General features: G+C 47.4%; 1 protein-coding gene across 1 annotated transcript; it reads right to left on the bottom strand.

Moving 5' to 3' along the window:
• Positions 1 to 400: 400 nt before the first annotated feature.
• Positions 401 to 9,705, bottom strand: LOC309392075 (fucolectin-like). The gene is made up of 4 exons (XM_081953042.1): positions 9,458 to 9,705; positions 8,624 to 8,712; positions 3,181 to 3,481; positions 401 to 637 (listed from the first exon to the last, which is right to left on the bottom strand). The coding sequence occupies exons 2-4, from the start codon at positions 8,709 to 8,711 to the stop codon at positions 496 to 498; spliced, it is 531 nt and encodes a 176-aa protein (XP_081809168.1). The 5' UTR covers position 8,712; positions 9,458 to 9,705; the 3' UTR covers positions 401 to 495.
• Between the last annotated feature and the right edge of the window lie 10,330 nt (positions 9,706 to 20,035).

The raw sequence follows: 20,035 nt of genomic DNA, 5'->3' as shown, positions 1-20,035 counted from the left end.
AGCCATTTGTCTGGAACGGTATAGGGTTTTCTGCCTAGGCAGGGGGTTGGACTAGAAGACCTCCAAGGTCCCTTCCAACTCTACTATTGTATTGTATTGTATTGTATTGTATTGTATTGTATTGTATAAGAGACTGGACTGCCCTCTGTCAGAAATAGTGTAGGTTCTCCTGCTTGGGCGGGGGGTTGGACTAGATGACTTACAAGGTCCCCTCTGTTAATCTGAATTCTGGGTTCCTGCTGGGGACAACAGCCAGGGTCTGTGGTGGGGATACACTGAAAAGCCCACCACCCACAAAGGGTTTTCTGTCTTGTTCACCAGCAGGCGTCCTGTCAATTGCAGAAGAAGGGGGGGAATCTCCCCTCCCTTGGATGACCAAGTATCAGAGGAAATCCAAGAATGCATCTTAGTAGCCCATTTATTTGGATTTTTGGAGATAAATTGACATTTCATTGGAGCATTGATCCCTCCCCTCCCATGCAAGGCGTGGCTTCTCTACTTGGAGCCGTAGGCCTCCAGTTCACAGATGGTGAAGTAGTTCTTCCCAGGTAAGTGGACACTGATGTAGCGGCCTTGCTGCCCGTTGCAGTAGATGGTGGTGATGGAGCCTGGGCTGGTGTTCAGGATAATCCCACAGCTGTGGGGCAAGAGAGGTCACGTTAGGAGAGAAGTCCTTCTGGCCACCACCTGCTGGTCACCCCAAGCTCACCCTGAGGACACAGCCCCCCACCCGACTTCAAGGGCAGCCCCATTTCCGCAGCAGTCCAGACCTCCTGTCCTCCACTGCCTCTGGTGTTGGGCTTCCCTTGTGCCTCTAATATTCCGATTAATTGGAGATATTAACCGAGTGGGAAGGCCTAAGGAGGGGATTCCCGGGTGTATGGTTCTTCGATTCCTCTATCAAGGCAAATCTCTCTTTTGCTCCCTTGTGCAACAGTTTCTCTAAGTGGAACATAACGGTCGAGTCCACGTGTGTTTGAGGGATCCTCTAGTGCTTCCTGAGCTTCGTGGTTTTCTTGAAGGGCTTTCATTCAGTGATGACCATGCAAGATCATGCACTGATCACGTTACTAAGTTGGGTCATGAAATGTCTGCAATAAGACCATAAAGGTCAAAAACCCATGGTTCCCCTCCCCCTCCTCCCCCTCCTCCCCCTCCTCCCCCTCCTCCCCCTCCTCCCCCTCCTCCCCCTCCTCCCCCTCCTCCCCCTCCTCCCCCTCCTCCCCCTCCTCCCCCTCCTCCCCCTCCTCCTTGATTCTGTAATTCCCACTCCAAAACACTTTGGAAGCATATTTTCTACATCAAGGGCATCTCTTTGAGGTGCATGGACCAGAATTGTGTACAAAATCCAAGTTGAGAAATCCCTTTTTCTAGTACCGTGTTTCCCCGAAAATAAGAAAGGGTCTTATTTTCTTTTGCCCCATGAAATATGACCTTGGGCTTATTATAGGGGGGGTATTATTTCTGGGGCAGGTGAGAAGTGAGGCGTGCCTTTTACCTTTCAGCTCCGTCGCGTTCCTCGCCATTGTGCTCAGGTAAGTGGCTGGTAAAAAATAAACCTTCTCACGAATTCAATCAAACATCTTGAAATCGCGAGATTTTTTTTTACCAGGGGCTTCCCTAAACACAATGACGAGGAACGCAACAGAGCTGGAAAGGTAAGAGGCGCGCCTCACGGCCCAGCACCGCCCACCTTGCCCCAAAGGTAAAAGCAGCCTGCCTGGTTCCCTTCCCCACCATCCCTTTAGTGAGGGGTGGCAGGTGTGTGGGGGGGGAGAAGCGAGATGCGTGTCCTAGCGCTACCAGAGACTGACAGTTCCATCACATTCCTTGCCCTTTTGCCCATTGAATCCCCTTGTAAAAAAAATCTCGCGAGTTGAACTAATGAGGTTTTTTTTACAAGGGGATTCAATGGGCGAAAGGGCGAGGAACGCAACGGAGCTGGAAAGGTAGGAGGCGCACCTTGCTTCTCCCCCCTCCACCTGCCACCCCTCATTAAAGGAACGGCGGGGAAGGGAACCAGGCAGGCTGTCTTTGCCATTGGGGTGGGCGGTGATTTTCTGCGCAAGAAGGAACAGGCAGGAGGGGGTGATCACATTGCTGGCCTGCCGCTGTTTTTGTGGCGAGCCCTCTTTTTGCCCCGCAAGCTGTACCGGTAGGTGGTACAGTGTTAATGGCAGGGACCGGTTGTGCATGGGCTTAAATAGTTGGGGGTGGGCTTATTTTCAGGGAAGGGCTTATTATGGCGCATGCTCTGAAAAGCCCGATTAGGCTTATTAGCAGGACATGTCTTATTTTCGGGGAAACACGGTACCACAGCTACATGGCCTCATCTCAGGTGCTTTACGCAGTTCAGAGGGAACCCATGTTCTAGATTTGCAACATAAATGACAGCCAAAATTTATTTATTTATTTATTTATTTCTTAGCGCTTATAGACCGCCCCCTCTCCCGAAAGGGACTCGGGATTAATAATCAGACAGTTGTCAGGCCTACAGCTGTCTTTTCTCTTTAATCTTTGGCCTGCCACACTTTCTATTCTTCTACTACGCATTTTCTATGGTGGGGAAATGGGAGGGGGGATTGTCCAGAAGTAGATGATATGCAGCCATAACAACATTCTTTCTAGAAAGCCAAGGTCATCCTTTGTCTCTGCACCTCTGCACCTGACTGGAACTGGACGGGTGGAACTGCCAGCGTGGCAGTGGGAGATCAGACCATGGGATGGACTTGTGGGTGTGGGGGCAAGATCTTGAACTTTCAACTGGGTGGGGAAAACCGGGAAGCTTTCAGATTCGGGTTTTCCCGGATGTGCCAACATGGGTCTCTTCATCAATTGGAACTTAGAAGAATCCTTTGCTTTGGACTCTGATTTAATTTTGGATGCTATTGGGAACTTTGATAGCAGTATTCACACAGTCCCCCCCCCTCACAACAATTGAGACAACAACGTAGCCAGTTGGTATAAGGTCTTTCCCTGTCTCTTGGGGGAGCAAGGAGGGAGGTGATCTCACAATCTCCACACCAATGGACTCAAGATACCTTGGTCCCCAGGACAAAGTCGGCATCTCATACTCAACAGCACCCCAAAATCACCTGCTCTGACTGTGGATTCTGTCTCTTCCGTCAATGCCCTAATTACATGGAGGACCCCAGTTGGGGATGACTCAAAGTGACTTACAGAGGGTTGGCTCTTCCATGGTCCTCCAGAGAGTCTCCTAAGTGGACCTCCGCTTCAAACAGCCTTTCGCCACAGCAGTCCTGCCGGTTTCTCACCAGCACCACGGAGATTTTATGAGACTCCCCGAGGTCCACCAACCACCAGGGATTTTTCTCATTTTGGGTGTGGATGCAGGACTTTTTGTACCAATCCCCACTGCAGTTCCCATCCACGGCTTTGTCTGCTGACCCAATGATGTCATGGTGATGGATGGAAGACTGGTTGGCCGGCTTCCCTAAGGCCAGGTTTCTGCCCTCTACACCTGCAGGAGAGAATGGAGGAGAAGGTGGTGGGGAGAAGGAGAAGGAGAAGGAGAAGGAGGGGGAGGGGGAGGGGGAGGGGGAGGGGGAGGAGGAAGAGGAAGAGGAAGAAGAAGAAGAAGAAGAAGAAGAAGAAGAAGAAGAAGAAGAAGAAGAAGAAGAAGAACTAGTTGTGAATGCCCCAACACTGGAAGTCTTTAAAAAGATGTTGGATAGCCATTTGCCTGAAACGGTATAGGGTTTCCTGCCTAGGCAGGGGGTTGGACTAGAAGGCCTCCAAGGTCCCTTCCAACTCTACTATTGTATTGTATTTTATTGTATTGTATTGTATTGGAAGAATAAGAATAAGAATAAGAATAAGAATAAGAAGAAGAAGAAGAAGAAGAAGAAGAAGAAGAAGAAGAAGAAGAAGAAGAAGAAGAAGAAGAAGAAGAAGAAGAAAAGCCACAAGATCACCCTTTCTGGGGGTGAAGGCTGCGAAAGGGGTGAAGGGAAGGGGGCTGAGCGCAGCTCTCCGTGTCTTTGTTATTGGGGGAAGGGATGACCTCTCCTTGGCCTCCTCTTCCTCCCTCCCCACTTGGCTGCAAATTGGCATGCGAAGAACTGGGCATCATCACCACAGATTCCATGAGACCTCAACGGAGTAGCCATTGAGCAGGGTTTTATTCTGACTGGTGAGATCTCTCCCTAGGTATAAATACAGGCATAATCAGTATGGAAGGTTGCTCCACCGGAGACCTCCTGGGCGATGGAACTGTAGCCAGTGGGCAGAAGCGGGAGAGCAAAAGGTCCAGGTGGCCTGAAGTGCCATTCCCCCCCCACCTCAGTTTCCAGTCTAAATTGATCTCCCCAGTGCTCTCCAGGGGGCACCCAAACATTGTGCAGCGGGAGTTTGTGGAATAGGAAACCATAGAAGGTACGTCCTAGAAGGAACCTAGAATCCTAGGGCTGGAGGGGGCCTTGGAGGTCTTCTAGTCTAACCCTCTGCTCAAATAGGAGACCTTATGCCATCCTGGTCAAATGGTTGTCTAATCTGTTTTTTGAAAGCCTCCATTGATGGAGCATCCATAACTCCAATATCACTGGCCCGTAGAGGTATATATCACTTCCCGGGGCTTTTCCTACCCTCTCTAAGGGCTTTGCAGAGTCAGCATATGGCCTCCAACTATCTGGGCCCTCATTGTAGCCACCTCAGAAGGATGGGAGGCTCAGGATCACACCTGGAGTAGTACAAAACATGTTGAGACTTTGGAAGAAGTTCAGAGAAGAGCAACTAAGACGATCAAAGGCCTGGGGACTAAACCATAGGAAGAATGACTGAAGATAGGTGGGTGTGAGTCCCTCTTTGTGAAGTTGGGCCTTGGAGCTCAGGTGGGCCTTTTTGTTATGTACCTGTCTCCCTGCTACGTTTCATCGGCCCTGCCGGAGCTGCTGGATGTATTAGCTGGATTGGCGGTTGATTTCCCCAGGCTCATGGTCCTGGGGGATTTCAATCTGCCCTCCATTGGCGAGACATCCGAGTCAGCTCGGGAGTTCATGGCTTCCATGACAGCTATGGACCTAACTCAGTTAATTCAAGACCCCACCCATAATGTGGGACACACGCTCGACCTGATTTTTGTCTCTGGGCAGTGGATGAATGATCTAGATTTAGGGGATATTTCTATTCAACCCTTGTCATGGTCCGATCATTTCCTCATCAGGCTTGACTTCCATACCGCTACCCCTCACCGCAGAGAGGCAGAACGAACTAGATGGTTCCGCCCCAGGCACCTGATGGACCCCGAAAGGTTCCTGATGGAGTTTGGGACTTTTCCTGAATCCCTTGCTCACAACTCGACCGAAGCCCTAATGGAAGCCTGGGATAGGGCGGCCGCTGGGGCCTTGGATCGCGTTGTACCTTTGCGGCCTCTAACCCGGTGTCGATCCCGGGTGGCTCCCTGGTTTACCGAGGAGCTCCCGGAGATGAAATGCTGAAAAAGACACCTAGAGAGTGGCTGGAGGGCCAGCCGGTCCGAATCTGATCGAACACTAGTAAGAATTCATATTAAATCCTACTTAGTAGCGATAAAAGTGGCAAAAGAGCAACATTTTTCTGCTCTTATCGCATCCGCAGATAACTGCTCAGCCGCCCTGTTTAGGGTGACCCGTTCCTTACTTAACCAAGGATCTGGGAAAGACCCCTTGCGGGGTATGGCTGAAGAATTTGTTCAGTATCTGCAGGATAAAATCGCTCAGATCCGGACAGGCTTGGACTCTGACTGGGTAGATTCGGGCGAGTCGATGGGGATGAATTTTGTGGAGACAATCTGGGATGGGTTTGACCCTGTGACCCCCGAGGGCATGGACAGGATTATGGGGAGACTCAGTGCTGCCACTTGTGTGCTGGACCCGTGTCCCTCTTGGTTAGTTTCGGCTTCCCAGGAGGTGACACGAGGCTGGCTCCAGGCGATTACCAATACTTCATTGAGAGAGGGGTTCTTTCCCACCGCCTTGAAGGAGGCAGTGGTGAGGCCCCTCCTCAAGAAGCCTTCCCTGGACCCAGCTTCTTTAGCCAACTATCATCCGGTCTCCAACCTTCGCTTTATAGCAAAGGTTGTCAAGAGTGTGGTAGCACGTCATCTTCCCCAGTACCTGGATGAAGCTGTCTACCTGGATCCGTTTCAGTCGGGTTTCAGGCCCGGGTACAGCACGGAGATGGCATTGGTCCCGTTGGTCGATGATCTCTGGCGGGCCCGGGACAGGGGCTGCTCCTCTGTCCTGGTCCTATTAGACCTCTCGGCAGCTTTCGATACCATCGACCATGGTATCCTACTGCGACGACTCGGGGGGTTGGGAGTGGGGGGCACCATTTTACGGTGGTTCTCCTCCTACCTGTTGGATCAGTCGCAGTTCGTGTTGACTGGAGGGCAGTGATTGACCCCGAGGCGTGTCACTTTGTGGGTGCCCCAGGGGTCAGTTCTCTCACCCCTCCTGTTCAACATATATATGAAACCGCTGGGCGAGATCATCCATGGTTTTGGGGTACGGTATCATCAATATGCTGATGATACCCAACTTTTCATCTCTACCCCAAACCACCCAAACGATGCCCTCGAAGTGATGTCCGATGCCTGGAGGCTGTGCGGATCTGGATGGGGAGGAACAGGCTCAAGCTCAATCCCTCCAAGACTGAGTGGCTGTGGTTTCCGTCATCCCGATTTGTACATCTTGTTCCATCTTTGACGATAGGGGGAGAAACTTTAGCCCCCTCAGAGAAGGCTCACAATTTGGGAGTCCTCTTGGACACGCAGCTTAGTTTAGAAGAACACCTGACGGCCGTGACCAGGGGGGCCTTTTACCAGGTTCGCCTGGTACTCCAGTTGCGCCCCTTCCTGGATCGGGATGCTCTGTGCACAGTCACTCATGCCCTCGTCCTTTCTCGCCTGGACTACTGCAACGCTCTCTACATGGGGCTGCCCTTGAAGAGCACCCGGAGGCTTCAGCTGGTCCAGAATGCAGCCGTGCGGGTTATCATGGGGGTACCTAGGTGCTCCCATGTTACATCCCTTTTAGTCGGCCTGCACTGGTTGCCGGTTGTTTTCCAGGTGCGATTCAAGGTACTAATTATGACCTTTAAAGCGCTCCATGGCTTAGGCCCAGGGTACCTGCGAGACCACCTACTGCCTCCCACCGTCCAGTACGATCCCACAGAGTTGGCCTCCTCAGGGTGCCATCGGCCAAACAGTGTCGGCTGGTGACCCCCAGGGGGAGAGCCTTCTCTGTGGGAGCGCCTTCCCTCTGGAATGAGCTGCCCCCGGAGCTCCGCATAATCCCTGACCTCCGGTCCTTCCGACGCGCCCTAAAAAGTTGGCTTTTCCAGCAAGCCACCCTGGCCTGTTAATTTTATCTAATTTTTTTAAATGTTAGTGTTATATTAATTGGGTTTGTTTTTTGGATTGTTTCTAATGTCCTCTTAACTTTTGTAATATGTGTTTTTTAATGCTGTACGCCGCCCTGAGTCGTTTGGGAGAAGGGCGGCATGTAAATCCAATAAAACAAACAGAACCATCTCGCCTGGCCTATTAATTTTATCTCATTTTTTAAATGTATTGTCCTATAAATTGGGTTTGTTTTTTTGGATATGTATTTAGTTTCTTTTTAACTTTCGGGATGTGTGTTTTTTTAATGTTGTGTGCCTCCCTGAGTCCTTTGGGAGAAGGGCGGCATATAAATCCAATAAAACAAAACAAACAAACAAACAAACAAACAAGGTTTGGGGTCTGGCTCGTCTAAAGAAAATGAGAGGTGAGATTATAGCAGTCTTCCAATATCTCAGGGGCTGCCACAAAGAAGAGGGAGTCAAACTATTCTCCAAGGCACCTGAGGGTAGGACAAGAAGCAATGGGTGGAAACTAATCAAGGACAGAAGCAACTTAGAAGTAAGGAGAAACTTCCTAACAGTGAGGACAATTAACCATTGGAACAGCTTGCCACCAGAAGTTGTGGGTGCTTCCATCAACGGGAGTCTTTAAGAAGAGACTAGACAGCCACTTGTCTGAGATGGTATAGGTTGTCCTGCTTAATCAAGGGACTGGATTAGAAGACCTCCAAGGTCCCTTCCAGCTCTATTCTATTCTATATAGAGGATCGAACTCCTGGCACTGGGCAGAGTTAGCCTGCAGGACTGCATTCTGGCCACTGTGCCACCAATGAAAATGAAAGGGCCAAGTGCCCACTTTGTTGAGGAAACATACAAGCTGGAGCCCCTGGTCTCCCAAGGCAGACCCTTCCTTCCCCCTCTTCCTTTCAAGCAACCAGGCAGGGTCCCAGATATGTTGGAGGCTGCTGAAGGCCTCTGGAGATTCTCCGTCCTCCAGTTCCTGGTTGTCCCAAAGGGGCTTTTTTCCAAGAGGCAACAGGACTTTCTTGGGTTTTTCCTTTGAAGGTGTTTCGCTTTTCATCCAAGAAGCTTCTTCGGTTCCATTTGATGAGAAGCGAAACGTCATCCAGGCAAAAGTCCAGCTGCCTTTTGAAGAAGCACCTTTGGCGGCAGCTCCTATCTAAGAGGAGACTAGAAGGGGGCTAAGGAGACTTTGAAATGGCCAGGGGTATCACTCTATCTACGTCTACGCAGCACGAGCGGCTCTTCCAGGGCCTCTTACCTATAGGTAGGGGTCTGCAATTCTGAGCTGCTGCAGGGCCTGCCAGGAGGGTCATGGCCATCAGAGCCCCCCAGACGATGAGCTTCATCCTGCAAGTGAGGAGGGGAGAGATCAGGAAAGGTATGGCAGGGCCATGTAGGGACAATGATGGCTTCCTCTACTCAACACACCTGAGCATCAGGACTGGCCATGGAGACCCAGAGGAAGGTTGGAGGTACTTTCAAGGCTCCGAAAGTCTATGGAGATCTTCCACCATCCAGGTCCTGGTGGTCCCAAAGGTACTTTTTTTTCAAGAGGCAACTGGACCTTCTTGGGGTTGTTTTGAGGACGTTTCTCTTCTCACCCAAGAAGCTTCTTCAGCTCTGACTGAATGGTGGGGAATGGAAGGATTGATTCTCCTTGCAGACAGCTGGTCGTTTGCATCCTTTTGGACGGTCTTTTGAGGCCACCTGGAGGCTTATCTATGTCCTCAGGATCAGCACTTTCAAGTGTTTCAATGACCCTCTAAAATAATGCAAATGACCAGCTGCCTGCAAGGAGCCTAAATCCTTCCCTTCCCCGCCATTCAGTCAGAGCTGAAGAAGCTTCTTGGATGAGAAGTGAAACGTCTTCAAAGAAAAAACATCTTCAAAGAAAGTCCAGTTGTCTCTTGAAAAAGGACCTTTGGGATTTCAAGGTTCTGCCATTCTCCCAGAGGATTGAAAAAAATCAAAGTGGGTTTATTGCAGTCTCTTTCTCTTCTGCCCACTTTCTCGGGCCATCCCATAATTTCACCCACCCCTCCTTCAAGAGCTGGCTCGGTGGTTGGTTCTTCCTTCTTTCCCCGCCACTCACCTCCTTCGGTCTCTTGGTGATGTCCAGAGGGCTGGAAGTCCTTCCTGGAGGGTGAACAAGGAGAGCTCCTTTCCACCAGCAGGTGCTTCAGGTGAGTGCGGGCCTCCCTCTGACCAGCCTCGGTTTTATCCCCTTCCTCCCAGGGGAGTCCAAGCCAATCGGGAGGAGGCCAGAGCAAAGCTTGGGCTGGGTCCCAAATCACAGGGAGTTTTACGTTTGCTTTGCTACAAGATCTCTCACCAACTTAGCAAATGTGGTCTTCTCTCCTCTATTTTTAGCCCCAGCACCTCTCCTAAGGTGTTGTTGACTGTGGTGCTGTGGTCAGAACAACCCACAGTTTTATAGCAGGAAACGCTACATTCACATCCAACTCAGCAAACACTAAAATCGTTGACTGGGGACTAATCAGTTCTAGATCTGAATCTTTCCCCAAATGGGAGGCAGAACCAAGTAAGGTTTGAAATGCTCCATTGAGCTCCCCCCCCCACCTGCCCTCTCTCTCTCTGAATTTCACAAGATCTCTGCATACTGTGCATAGAATAGGGACATTATTTCATTGGGGCAATTTCCTTAGCGCTAAAAACGGATCAAAAGCAAAGTTAACTTTTCCAAAATATGTCAGCTGAACCAGAGGTTCCAATCCCCAGTAGTGGGCCATGGCCTATTTGGAACCGGGCCACACAACGGATGGACTGGCACACATGCCCGCACACAGTCCCATGCCAGCTGCATGCACACCAGCCCATCCCTCGTATGGTCCGGTCCCCCTCTCCCCCCCCCCCAGCCAGACTGCCAAGCCTCAAAGGTTGGGGGACCACGGTCCAAACTTGGCAACTTTAAGGCTTGTAGATTTCAACTCCCAGAGTTCTCCAGACAGCCATGCAAAACCACGGGGAAGAGCAACTATGCAGGGAAGCGTTAGTGGCAAAAGGAAGCCAAGCTGCCAAAGAACGCAGAGGCCAGACACGGTCACAACTGACCTAGCAGCAAGAGCACAGACTGACCCGAAGCATCAGAACAAGATCAGAAGATGCGGAGGGACCACCTGGCCCTTAGAATAGCCAAGGATCGGACGTGACTGATGGATATCATCATCATCATCATCTCATAGCAATTGGAAAATTTCTGTCCAGCTTCATAAGGTCCTTACGTGAACAGAAGAAAAAACTGCAAGCAGAAATCAATCTTTTTTGACAAGAAGTTTTTGGCTCCAGCCACTTATCCCAAATAGACCTGCAATGCACCCGATAGTGTTAGATATTAGCATATATCGAGATAAGTCTTCCCTCAGGTCCGCTCCTACAGCGGGAAACAGGTATTCATCTGATTGGTCAATGGGCGTGCCTCATCCCTATAAAAGGGGAACCCTCCGACCACAGGTTAAGCTGGATCACTACTATTACTAATAAAGAGCTGTTAAGTCACGTCGTGTCCGCAGTCTGTCTCTCGTTGCCCAGATCTAACATTGGCGACGAAGGTGGGATTGAGAGACAGATAGGACGAAGAACGCTACTTCAAGAATCTCCGGATTTGATCCAGCCCAGGAATTCGGCAGAAATTCCGGCAGCCATCTCAGATCACCGCAGCGCGGCAAATTCAAACTGAGAAGATGGCGATGCATGCTCCCCCCGCTCCTTTCGACCCAGCAACCGACGAATGGGAAGCCTTCATGATTCGTTTCGAGTGTTTCCTCGAAGCAAATGAGTACACGGGGATCACCGATGCAAGAAAGAAAAATATCTTCCTCGGCTACTGCGGAAAGGAAGTCTTCAATACGGCCAGAGACCTCACCGCGCCTACTCCAATACAAGCAGTACCATGGGCGACGCTGAAACAAGCCTTGGAAACACATTACGCGCCAAAACCGTCCCGCCATGTCAGCCGCAAAGAGTTCAACATGAGGACTCAAAAGGCGGGAGAATCCATTAACCAATTTGTTGCAGCTCTACGAAGAATAGCAGCCCACTGTGAATACAGGGATTTGGAAGAGCATATCTTAGAGCAATTCATCTGTGGGGTAAGAGACATTTCGTTGCAAAAGAAACTGTTAGCCAACCCGAATCTAACCCTACAGTCAGCATTGAACAAAGCAAGAGCGTCGGAATCAGCGGAGAAATCAGCAGTGACCATACAACGAAGGGTCAACGAAACCCAGCCAGCACCGAGACAAACCAGAGTCCACTACGAAGACGCAAGCCCCGACTACGTGGATCCCGAGTTCGAGGACAGTCACCTAATGCAGAGCAGTCACTGGAGGCCTGGGGGGAAACCCGGATCCCGTTTGCCGCCCTGCGCAAGCTGCGGAGGGAATCACCCCAGGTCTACTTGCAGGTTCAGGAACGTTGTTTGTTCGCACTGCAACAAACTTGGGCACATCGCACGAGTGTGCCGGAGCGGAGTCCCTGCCTCACGGCAGCCACCCATGTACCGCCAACAGAAGCCCAACCCAGGGGCTTGGCGAAGTCAAAAAGGGCGCCCAGAGAGAAATCCACAAGTGTTTACCCAGAGAGAAACTCCCCAAAGAGCTGAACGAGCGTATTCCCAGAGAGATTACTCACAAGAAAGTGAGCGAGCGTATCCCCAGAGAGAATTCACACAGAGAGCCGAAAGAGCGTTCTACCAAGACGCTCAACGAGAGTATTTTCAGGATATAGACGATGAGATAGAGTTGACCCAGAGAGAGGAGTTGCGAACGTATCTCACCACGATACATCAGGTCCGCCCTAAGCGGCCCAAAAGGCTGAAAGTCACAGTCCTCTTGGAGGGCTCACCCTGCGAGCTGGAGGTTGACACAGGATCAACCCTGACGATCATTTCATGGGCATCCATGAAACAGGCCATTCCCGGCCTCAGAAAGAGCCAACTGCGCGCTCCTGACGTCCTGCTACGAGACTACCAGGGGAACCAAGTCCCCATCGTGGGCCAAGGCACATTCCACATCCAGTTTAAGGACATCGAAGCCCAGCTGCCCGTGACCATCTCCAGCGCGCCATTGCAGAACCTCCTGGGGCTTGATTGGTTTGAAGCCCTGGGATTAGAAGTCACCGGAATCAACGCCGTGAGAAACAGCAGCGCTGAAAAGATCTTTAAGGAGTTCGAGGATGTGTTCAGCTCCGGTCTTGGTAAGTATGTGGGCAAACCAATATCGTTCAATTTAGATCCAAATGTGGCGCCAATCCGACTTAAACCGAGACGAGTGCCTTTTGCACTCCGCCCAAAAATAGATAAAGAGATAGATAAGTTAGTGGAACAAGGAATCCTTGAGCCGGTAGATCACGCGCGTTGGGAGACACCTATCGTGACCCCAGTTAAGTCAGACGGATCAGTCCGCTTGTGTGCAGACTATAAATGCACAATTAATGTCGCGCTACAACAGAGCGCATATCCGGTGCCCGTAGTACAGCACCTATTGCACTCATTGGGGCCAGGAAAGGTTTTCGCTAAGTTAGATATGGCACAAGCTTACCAGCAACTGCCAGTAGATAGCGCCACAGCGGAGGCCCAGACTATAGTGACGCACAGAGGAGCGTTTAAATGCAACCGGCTACAATTCGGCGTAAGTATTGCTCCAGGATTGTTCCAGAGCGTCATGGAACGACTGTTGCAAGGGATACCGGGAGTCGTCCCATATTTTGACGATATCTTGGTGTCCGCTGCAAACGAGGAGCAACTAAACAAAAGAGTCAGATCTGTTTTGGCCAGAATCAGAGAGAAGGGCCTCCGCCTTAAAAAAGAAAAATGCCAAATTAACGTGCCTAGTGTAGAATTCCTGGGTTATAGAATTGATGGTCAGGGAATTCACCCCACTGAAAAGAAAATTAAGGCAATCCAGGACGCCCCCACACCACGAAATCAAACCGAGTTGCAGGCCTTCCTCGGACTACTTAATTTCTACAGCGTTTTTCTGAGACAGAAGGCGACCGTTGCTGAGCCACTACACCGTCTACTCCAGAGGAACGCACCATGGAGATGGGGACGAGCCGAAGCTGCAGCATTCGCCGGGGTAAAGCGCCTGCTCACCACTGACTCACTACTTGTGCAATACAGTCAAACCCTCCCGCTGGTATTGACCTGCGACGCATCGCCTTTCGGGGTTGGAGCAGTCCTCAGCCACAGGATGCCCGACGGGAAAGAAGCACCCATTGCTTTCTACTCCAGAACTCTTTCATCGGCCGAAAGGAACTACAGCCAAATGGACAGAGAAGCATTGGCTGCCGTTGCAGGTGTGAAACGTTTCCATGAATACCTCTACGGCCGCGATTTTGAACTCATTACTGATCACAAACCGCTGTTAGGACTTTTGGCGGGGAATCGCCCCACTCCGGTCTCCCTTTCTCCACGTATGACCAGGTGGACTGTTTTCCTGGCTGCGTACTCTTACAAGTTAATTCATCGACCGGGCTCCACTCTAGGGCACGCAGATGCGCTCAGCCGTTGCCCATTACCAGACATTTTGCCAGACCCCACTCCAGAAGTACCGGTATTGCTCATTGACTGTTTGGATTCGGGACCGGTTTCTTCTTGCGATGTCGCAAGGTTCTCCTCGAAGGACAATTTAATAAAACAAGTGCAAACTTGGGTATGGAGGGGGTGGCCGAAGGGAAATGTGGGCCCGGAATTCAAAATGTTTTGGTCTAAACGGGACGAACTCTCCGTGTTACAGGGATGTTTGTTGTGGGGGGATCGAGTTGTTATTCCTTTTGCTCTACGAAAAAAGGTATTGAATGCTTTACATATGGGTCATCCGGGGATCGTGAGAATGAAAGCGTTAGCGAGAAGTTATGTGTGGTGGCCCAATATGGACAAAGAAATAGAGGAGTGGGCGGCCACTTGCGACCCATGCCAGGAGTCGAGACCAGCACCCCCGGAAGCGCCCGCCACAGAATGGGAGAAACCCAAGGCACCCTGGTCACGCATTCATATTGATTTTGCAGGACCATTCCAGGGTCAAACCTTCCTCATAGTTGTAGATGCTTATTCTAAATGGTTAGATGTAGTCCTAATGACATCAACCACGGCAGAGGCAGTTATAAAGGTTCTTAGGCGGCTTTTCGCCACCCATGGTCTACCAGATCTGTTAGTATCGGACAACGGGCCCCAATTCACGGCCATGCAGTTCGAAACATTTTTAGCAGGGTTGGGAATCAGACACGCCCTCATCGCGCCATTCCATCCAGCGTCCAATGGTCAGGCAGAAAGAATGGTGCGGTTCGCGAAAGAGGCCCTCGCCAGGATGGGCCCGGGGGATTGGCAAACACGCATTGACCATTACCTCCTCATTCAACACATTACCCCGAGCGCAACGACGGGTAGAAGCCCCGCTGAACTACTAATGGGTCGCCGCCTACGGTCTCACCTGGACAGGCTCCACCCGAATTATTCTACCTCGGCTCCCCCAGACTCTACAAGTAAGGTCAGATCTTTTAGAGAAGGAGACACTGTTTATGCTCAAAATTACACAGGGGGGACATTGTGGATACCGGCGAGGGTCATTGGCATCATGGGCCCTCGATCGTATTTGTTAGAGCTTGAAGATGGGCGGAATTGGAGAAGGCACATCGATCAGCTTCGAGGTCGCCTAGCACAATCCAACTTACGGGATGAGGGCGAAAGTTTCCTGTCCACAGAAAGACAACCGCAGGGAAACTTCATCCCAGGAAACGACGACACCGGCGAGCTAAGCGGGGGACAGGACATCACGCACGCAGCTGAGCAACCCCCCGTCATCACAGCCGCTGAGCAACCCCCCGTCATCGCAGCCGAACAAGATACCAGGGAAAAGAGCATCGAAAACGCAAGACCTCCAGAAACAGAAAAAGCACCCGATCCTGCAACCACTTCAAACCAACAGGAAACCAGTCCTGCAAGTACTTCAACGCAACCTGAACTCCGACGTTCCTCCCGAGCAAGACAAACACCCACCTACCTAAAGGACTATGTCACCTACCGCAACGTCCCATCTAGGAGGGGAGGGGTGTTAGATATTAGCATATATCGAGATAAGTCTTCCCTCAGGTCCGCTCCTACAGCGGGAAACAGGTATTCATCTGATTGGTCAATGGGCGTGCCTCATCCCTATAAAAGGGGAACCCTCCGACCACAGGTTAAGCTGGATCACTACTATTACTAATAAAGAGCTGTTAAGTCACGTCGTGTCCGCAGTCTGTCTCTCGTTGCCCAGATCTAACAGATAGCTTTTTACTCCTACGCAATCAACATAGGATAGCAACTCATGCTCCGAAATAGCCAGACTTCCTCATTAGAAGAATGTCATGAATGCAGGGTTTTGGAGCAGGTTATAGCTCACAATGTCCCTAAGTGAAAGAGTTAACTCATCGTAAAACTGACAAAAATGCAGGAAGAAATAAAAACCTTTCCAGGGTAACAGATGGGCAAGATTCCCAAGCTGTAATGTTCAGGGATTATTGCATAGTTGTGCTTTTTTAGCTTCTGGTGGAGATTTATAAGCCCCAAGCAACGTTTGAAACAATGGAAGTCAATAACGCTTTGCCACATTTCAGCTCCCCAGTGATGGAGAAAGAGAAAAGTCTAAAACGAGAAAGAAATCTAGAAAGAATGCAGAGCAAGAAAGATGATTAGAAGGCTAGAGGCTAAAACATATGAAGAACGGTTGCAGGAACTGGGCATGGCTACTTTATTTTTATTTTTTATAGTTTTACATTTTATTTACAAACATGTAAAATACACACACTCAAAACTTAGACGTACACCACATTTACACAATACAATACGAACAGGAGCTTCCTGTTCTTTCTAATAGCAATTGCCAATCGATATCGCCCACCTTATATTGTTTCCCCTTCTATTATATTTCATTTGTATTTCACCATTCTTAACCTTCTTATCTTACTCCTCTTTCTGCTGTATTGGCTGATTACCTCTAGTAAGTTTAAACCACTTGGATATATACATGTGTGCTAATTCTCCTTAACTACTATTTTTGGGCTTTGTTGTCTCCTTCATTGATCCTTGTTTCTTTCCTCCATCCATATACCATTTATCCCATATCTGGTAGTATTCTGTTTCTTCTTTTCCCTGGATTTCTTTTGTTAATTTGTCTATTTCAGCACAGTCCATAACCTTTCTTATTATTTCATCTTCGCTTGGAATTAGTTTTTCCATTTCTGGGCAAAGGCAATCATTGTCCCTGAAATTATATGTAATATTAAATACTGAATTTCTTTTTTACATTTTACAGTCATTATTCCTAATAAAAAAAAAATTCAGGTTTCCATTCTATTTTAACACCTTAAATTATTACCTCTAGCCACTTTTTGATCCTTTTCCAAAAATGTTTAGCCTCCTCACAGGTCCACCATAAGTGGAAGTATGTTTCATGTATTGATTCACATTTCCAGCATTTTGGGGAGGTATTTGTTGAGATTTTAGCTAACCTTGTTGGTGCCAGGTGCCATCTGTAAAACATTTTGTACTGATTTTCCTTGTATGCAACTGATAGTGTCATTTTTAAGTTTGTTCCCCAAAATTTTTCCCATTTATCCAATTCAATATTATAGCCAAAGTTCTGTGCTCATTTTATCATTTGTTCTTTCACGATTTCCTCTTCCATTTTATGCTTCAGGAGAAATGTATACGTATATTCTCCCTATCATCTTTCTATCTGAGCTATGAATTATTTTATCCAATTTGTGTGGTTCTGCTTCGATGTCATATATTTTAGTATCATTATTGTGTTTAGTTTTGATTTGCAAGTAGGTTAGCCAGTCAACTTTCATGGTTTGTTCTGCCAATTCGGGATTTTCACATAGTGGATTTTTTTTTAATTTTGAGCCAGTTTTGCAAAAACGCTCTTCTAATTAAATGTTTTTGAAAGTATTTGTGCGTTTTATTTTTATCATCCCATAGGAATGTATGCCAACCTGCTTGCAAATCATGGCCTTCTAAGGTCAACATTCTTTTATTCTTTAGCTCTATCCAATCTTTCAACCACGTTATTGTTACTGCTGATGCGTAAAGATCCCAATTTGGTAATGCTAAACCTCCCCTCTCTTTGCTATCTTGCATTGACTTTAGTTTAATCCTTGCTTTTCGTCCCTGCCAAATAAACCTAGCAGTTATTTTGTAAAATATTCATTTTGACTGTGGTTATACGTCCCATTAGTGATAGCTGAATATTTTTCCAGCTTTCTAAATCTTTCTTTATTTGTGTCACTAATTTATTATAATTATCGTCCTTAATTGTGGAACATTTTGCAGATACTCAGATCCCTAAGTATTTCACTTTCTTAGTCATTTGCATTCTAGTTGCTAATTCCAGTTCCTCTTCTTGCTTTTTTGTCATATTCTTGGTTATCATTTTTATTTTGCCTTTATTGATTTTTAATCCTGCCACTTCGCCATATTCTTCTAATTTTTTAATTAATGTCAGACAGGATTCTAATGGATCTTCTAGAACAAATACTAAGTCATCAGCATAAGCTTGGGCCTTATATTCTTCGTTTTTGAGTCTCAAACCTTTTATTCCCTGGTCCTCCCATTTAATAAAATTTCCAGGGTTAATATAAACAGCAAAGGAGAGATGGGGCATCCCTGTCTGACACCCTTTTTTATTTTGATCTTCTCTGTTAGTTCTCCATTCATCAGAACTATGGCTGTCTGACTGTTATAAAGTTTTTCTATCATTTTTGTAAATTTTCCTCCAAATTTCATCCTGTCTAATAGTGTTATTATAAATTTCCAAACTACGTTATCAAATGCTTTTTGTGCATCAAGGAAAACCAGTACCATTTGTTTTTCTGGATGCACCTCGTAATATTCTATTATGTCTAGGATGACTCTCGTGTTATTTTTAATGTGTCTATGAGGTAAAAATCCGTTTTGGTCTGGGTGTATTCATTCATTTAAAACCTGTTTAATTCTTCCTGCCATAATTGCTGCAAATATTTTATAATCGGAATTTAGTCATGAAATTGGTCTGCAGTTTTGGATTTCTTGTAGATTGATTTCTTGTTTCGGGATTAGTGATATTATTGCTTCCGTCCATAATTCAGGAATCTTGGCTTTTCCTAAAACTTTAATACAATACAATACAATAGTAGAGTTGGAAGGGACTTTGTTAAATATTATTTTATTATATTTGTATAGCTCCACCGGTATGCCGTCTGGTCCTGGGGTTTTATTATTTTTCTGATTTTTCAGGACTAATTTCACTTCGGCTAACGTTATTGGCCTGTTTATCACCTCCCTTTGTTCTTTTGAGATTGGTGTTATCTTTTCTGTGTTTAAATAATGTTTTATCTTGATTTCCTCCATACTATCTTGTGCGTATAGTTTTGCGAAGTATTTATGAGTAATATGCTTCTTTTCTTCTGCTTTGTATTGAATTCTTCCCTCATCATCTTTTAATTGGTATATCATCCTTTCTTCTCTTTCATTCTTCAGTCTGTATGCCAGCCATCGTCCAGGTTTGTTGGCTTGTTCAAAGTAATTTTGTCTGGCTGCTTTAATTTTCTGTGCTATTTCCTTTTGAGTTATTAAGTTGATCTTATGTTTTATCATCTCTCTTTTTTCTTTTTTAATTTTATTCTTTGAGTCTTTCAGCTTCGGCTTCCATAAGTTCTTTTTGCATACATTCTTGTTGATCTTTTTGTTTTCTAGTTTTTCTCACCATGTAGGCAATCGTGAGACCTCTTGTGTATGCTTTCATAGTGTCCCAGAGATTTTGAATTGAGGTCTCTTCTTTTTTATTTATTCTAAAAAATAGTTTTAATTCTTTCTCCAGCATTTGAGTGTATTATATTTCATTTACAATATTTGAATTCATCATCCATCTTTTTCTTCTTCTTTGACCTTTCCATCTTAATTTTATTGGATTATGATCTGCCCGCTCATTTGCTTCTATTTGTCAGTTACGTTTACGTAACCTGTAGTTACGTTTCTTTTAGGATCTTTGGCCTGCCACACTTTCTTATTAATTTCTTATGCTGTTTCATTAGTGTAGTAGTTGGGAGGGGGGAATAGAAAGGAGTGGGATTGTGGAATGTATTGTTGTCATTCTTTTATAGAAGCTCAAGGTCATCTTTTATATCCGCATCTCGACACCTGACCGGAAGCAGAGGGGTGTAGATGCCAGCATGGAAGATGATGATTGGAACATGTGATGGATTTGTGGGTGTGGGGATAGATCATGAACTTTCAACTGGGTGGAATTCCAGGAAGAACATTAGAGTTGGAATTCCATAGACGTGCTAACTTGCCTGTATGATTAAATTGGAACTTTAAGGATGATTCTGCCTTGGTCTCTGATTGATTTCATGCATGGTATTTAGAACGCTGACATTATTCCAACTCTGCCTTTAAAATAAATCATTAGCACACACACCCCTCACAGGGAGGGCTGGTGAGGGGGTGCTGAATTCCCAACACTGACCGGGACAGCGTAAAATATCAGCAAACAATTATGAGTAAGCTTTTGGTGATAAGAAGCTGAGAGCCAATGCTTCTTGCTATCTTCAAAGGCAAAGGAATCTGCTTCAAGATTTATTGCATCTGGCAAGAGGACGGAGGGGGCTGGAAAAGACTTTTTCTACACCCAGT

Source organism: Natrix helvetica (assembly GCF_964273705.1).
Source record: "Natrix helvetica genome assembly, chromosome: 4".
NCBI lineage: Eukaryota > Metazoa > Chordata > Lepidosauria > Squamata > Natricidae > Natrix > Natrix helvetica.
Note: the sequence above shows the minus strand (reverse complement) of the source record. Positions and strands in the feature narration are given on the sequence as shown.

Coding starts and splice junctions, on each gene's coding strand:
- LOC309392075 (XM_081953042.1), bottom strand. CDS start 8,711: ATGAAGCTCATCGTCTGGGGGGCTCTGATGGCCATGACCCTCCTGGCA. Junction 3,482..8,623: donor TTGCAGACCCCTACCTATAG/GTAAGAGGCCCT, acceptor TCTCTCCTGCAG/GTGTAGAGGGCAGAAACCTG. Junction 638..3,180: donor CATGGAAGAGCCAACCCTCT/GTAAGTCACTTT, acceptor CTTGCCCCACAG/CTGTGGGATTATCCTGAACA.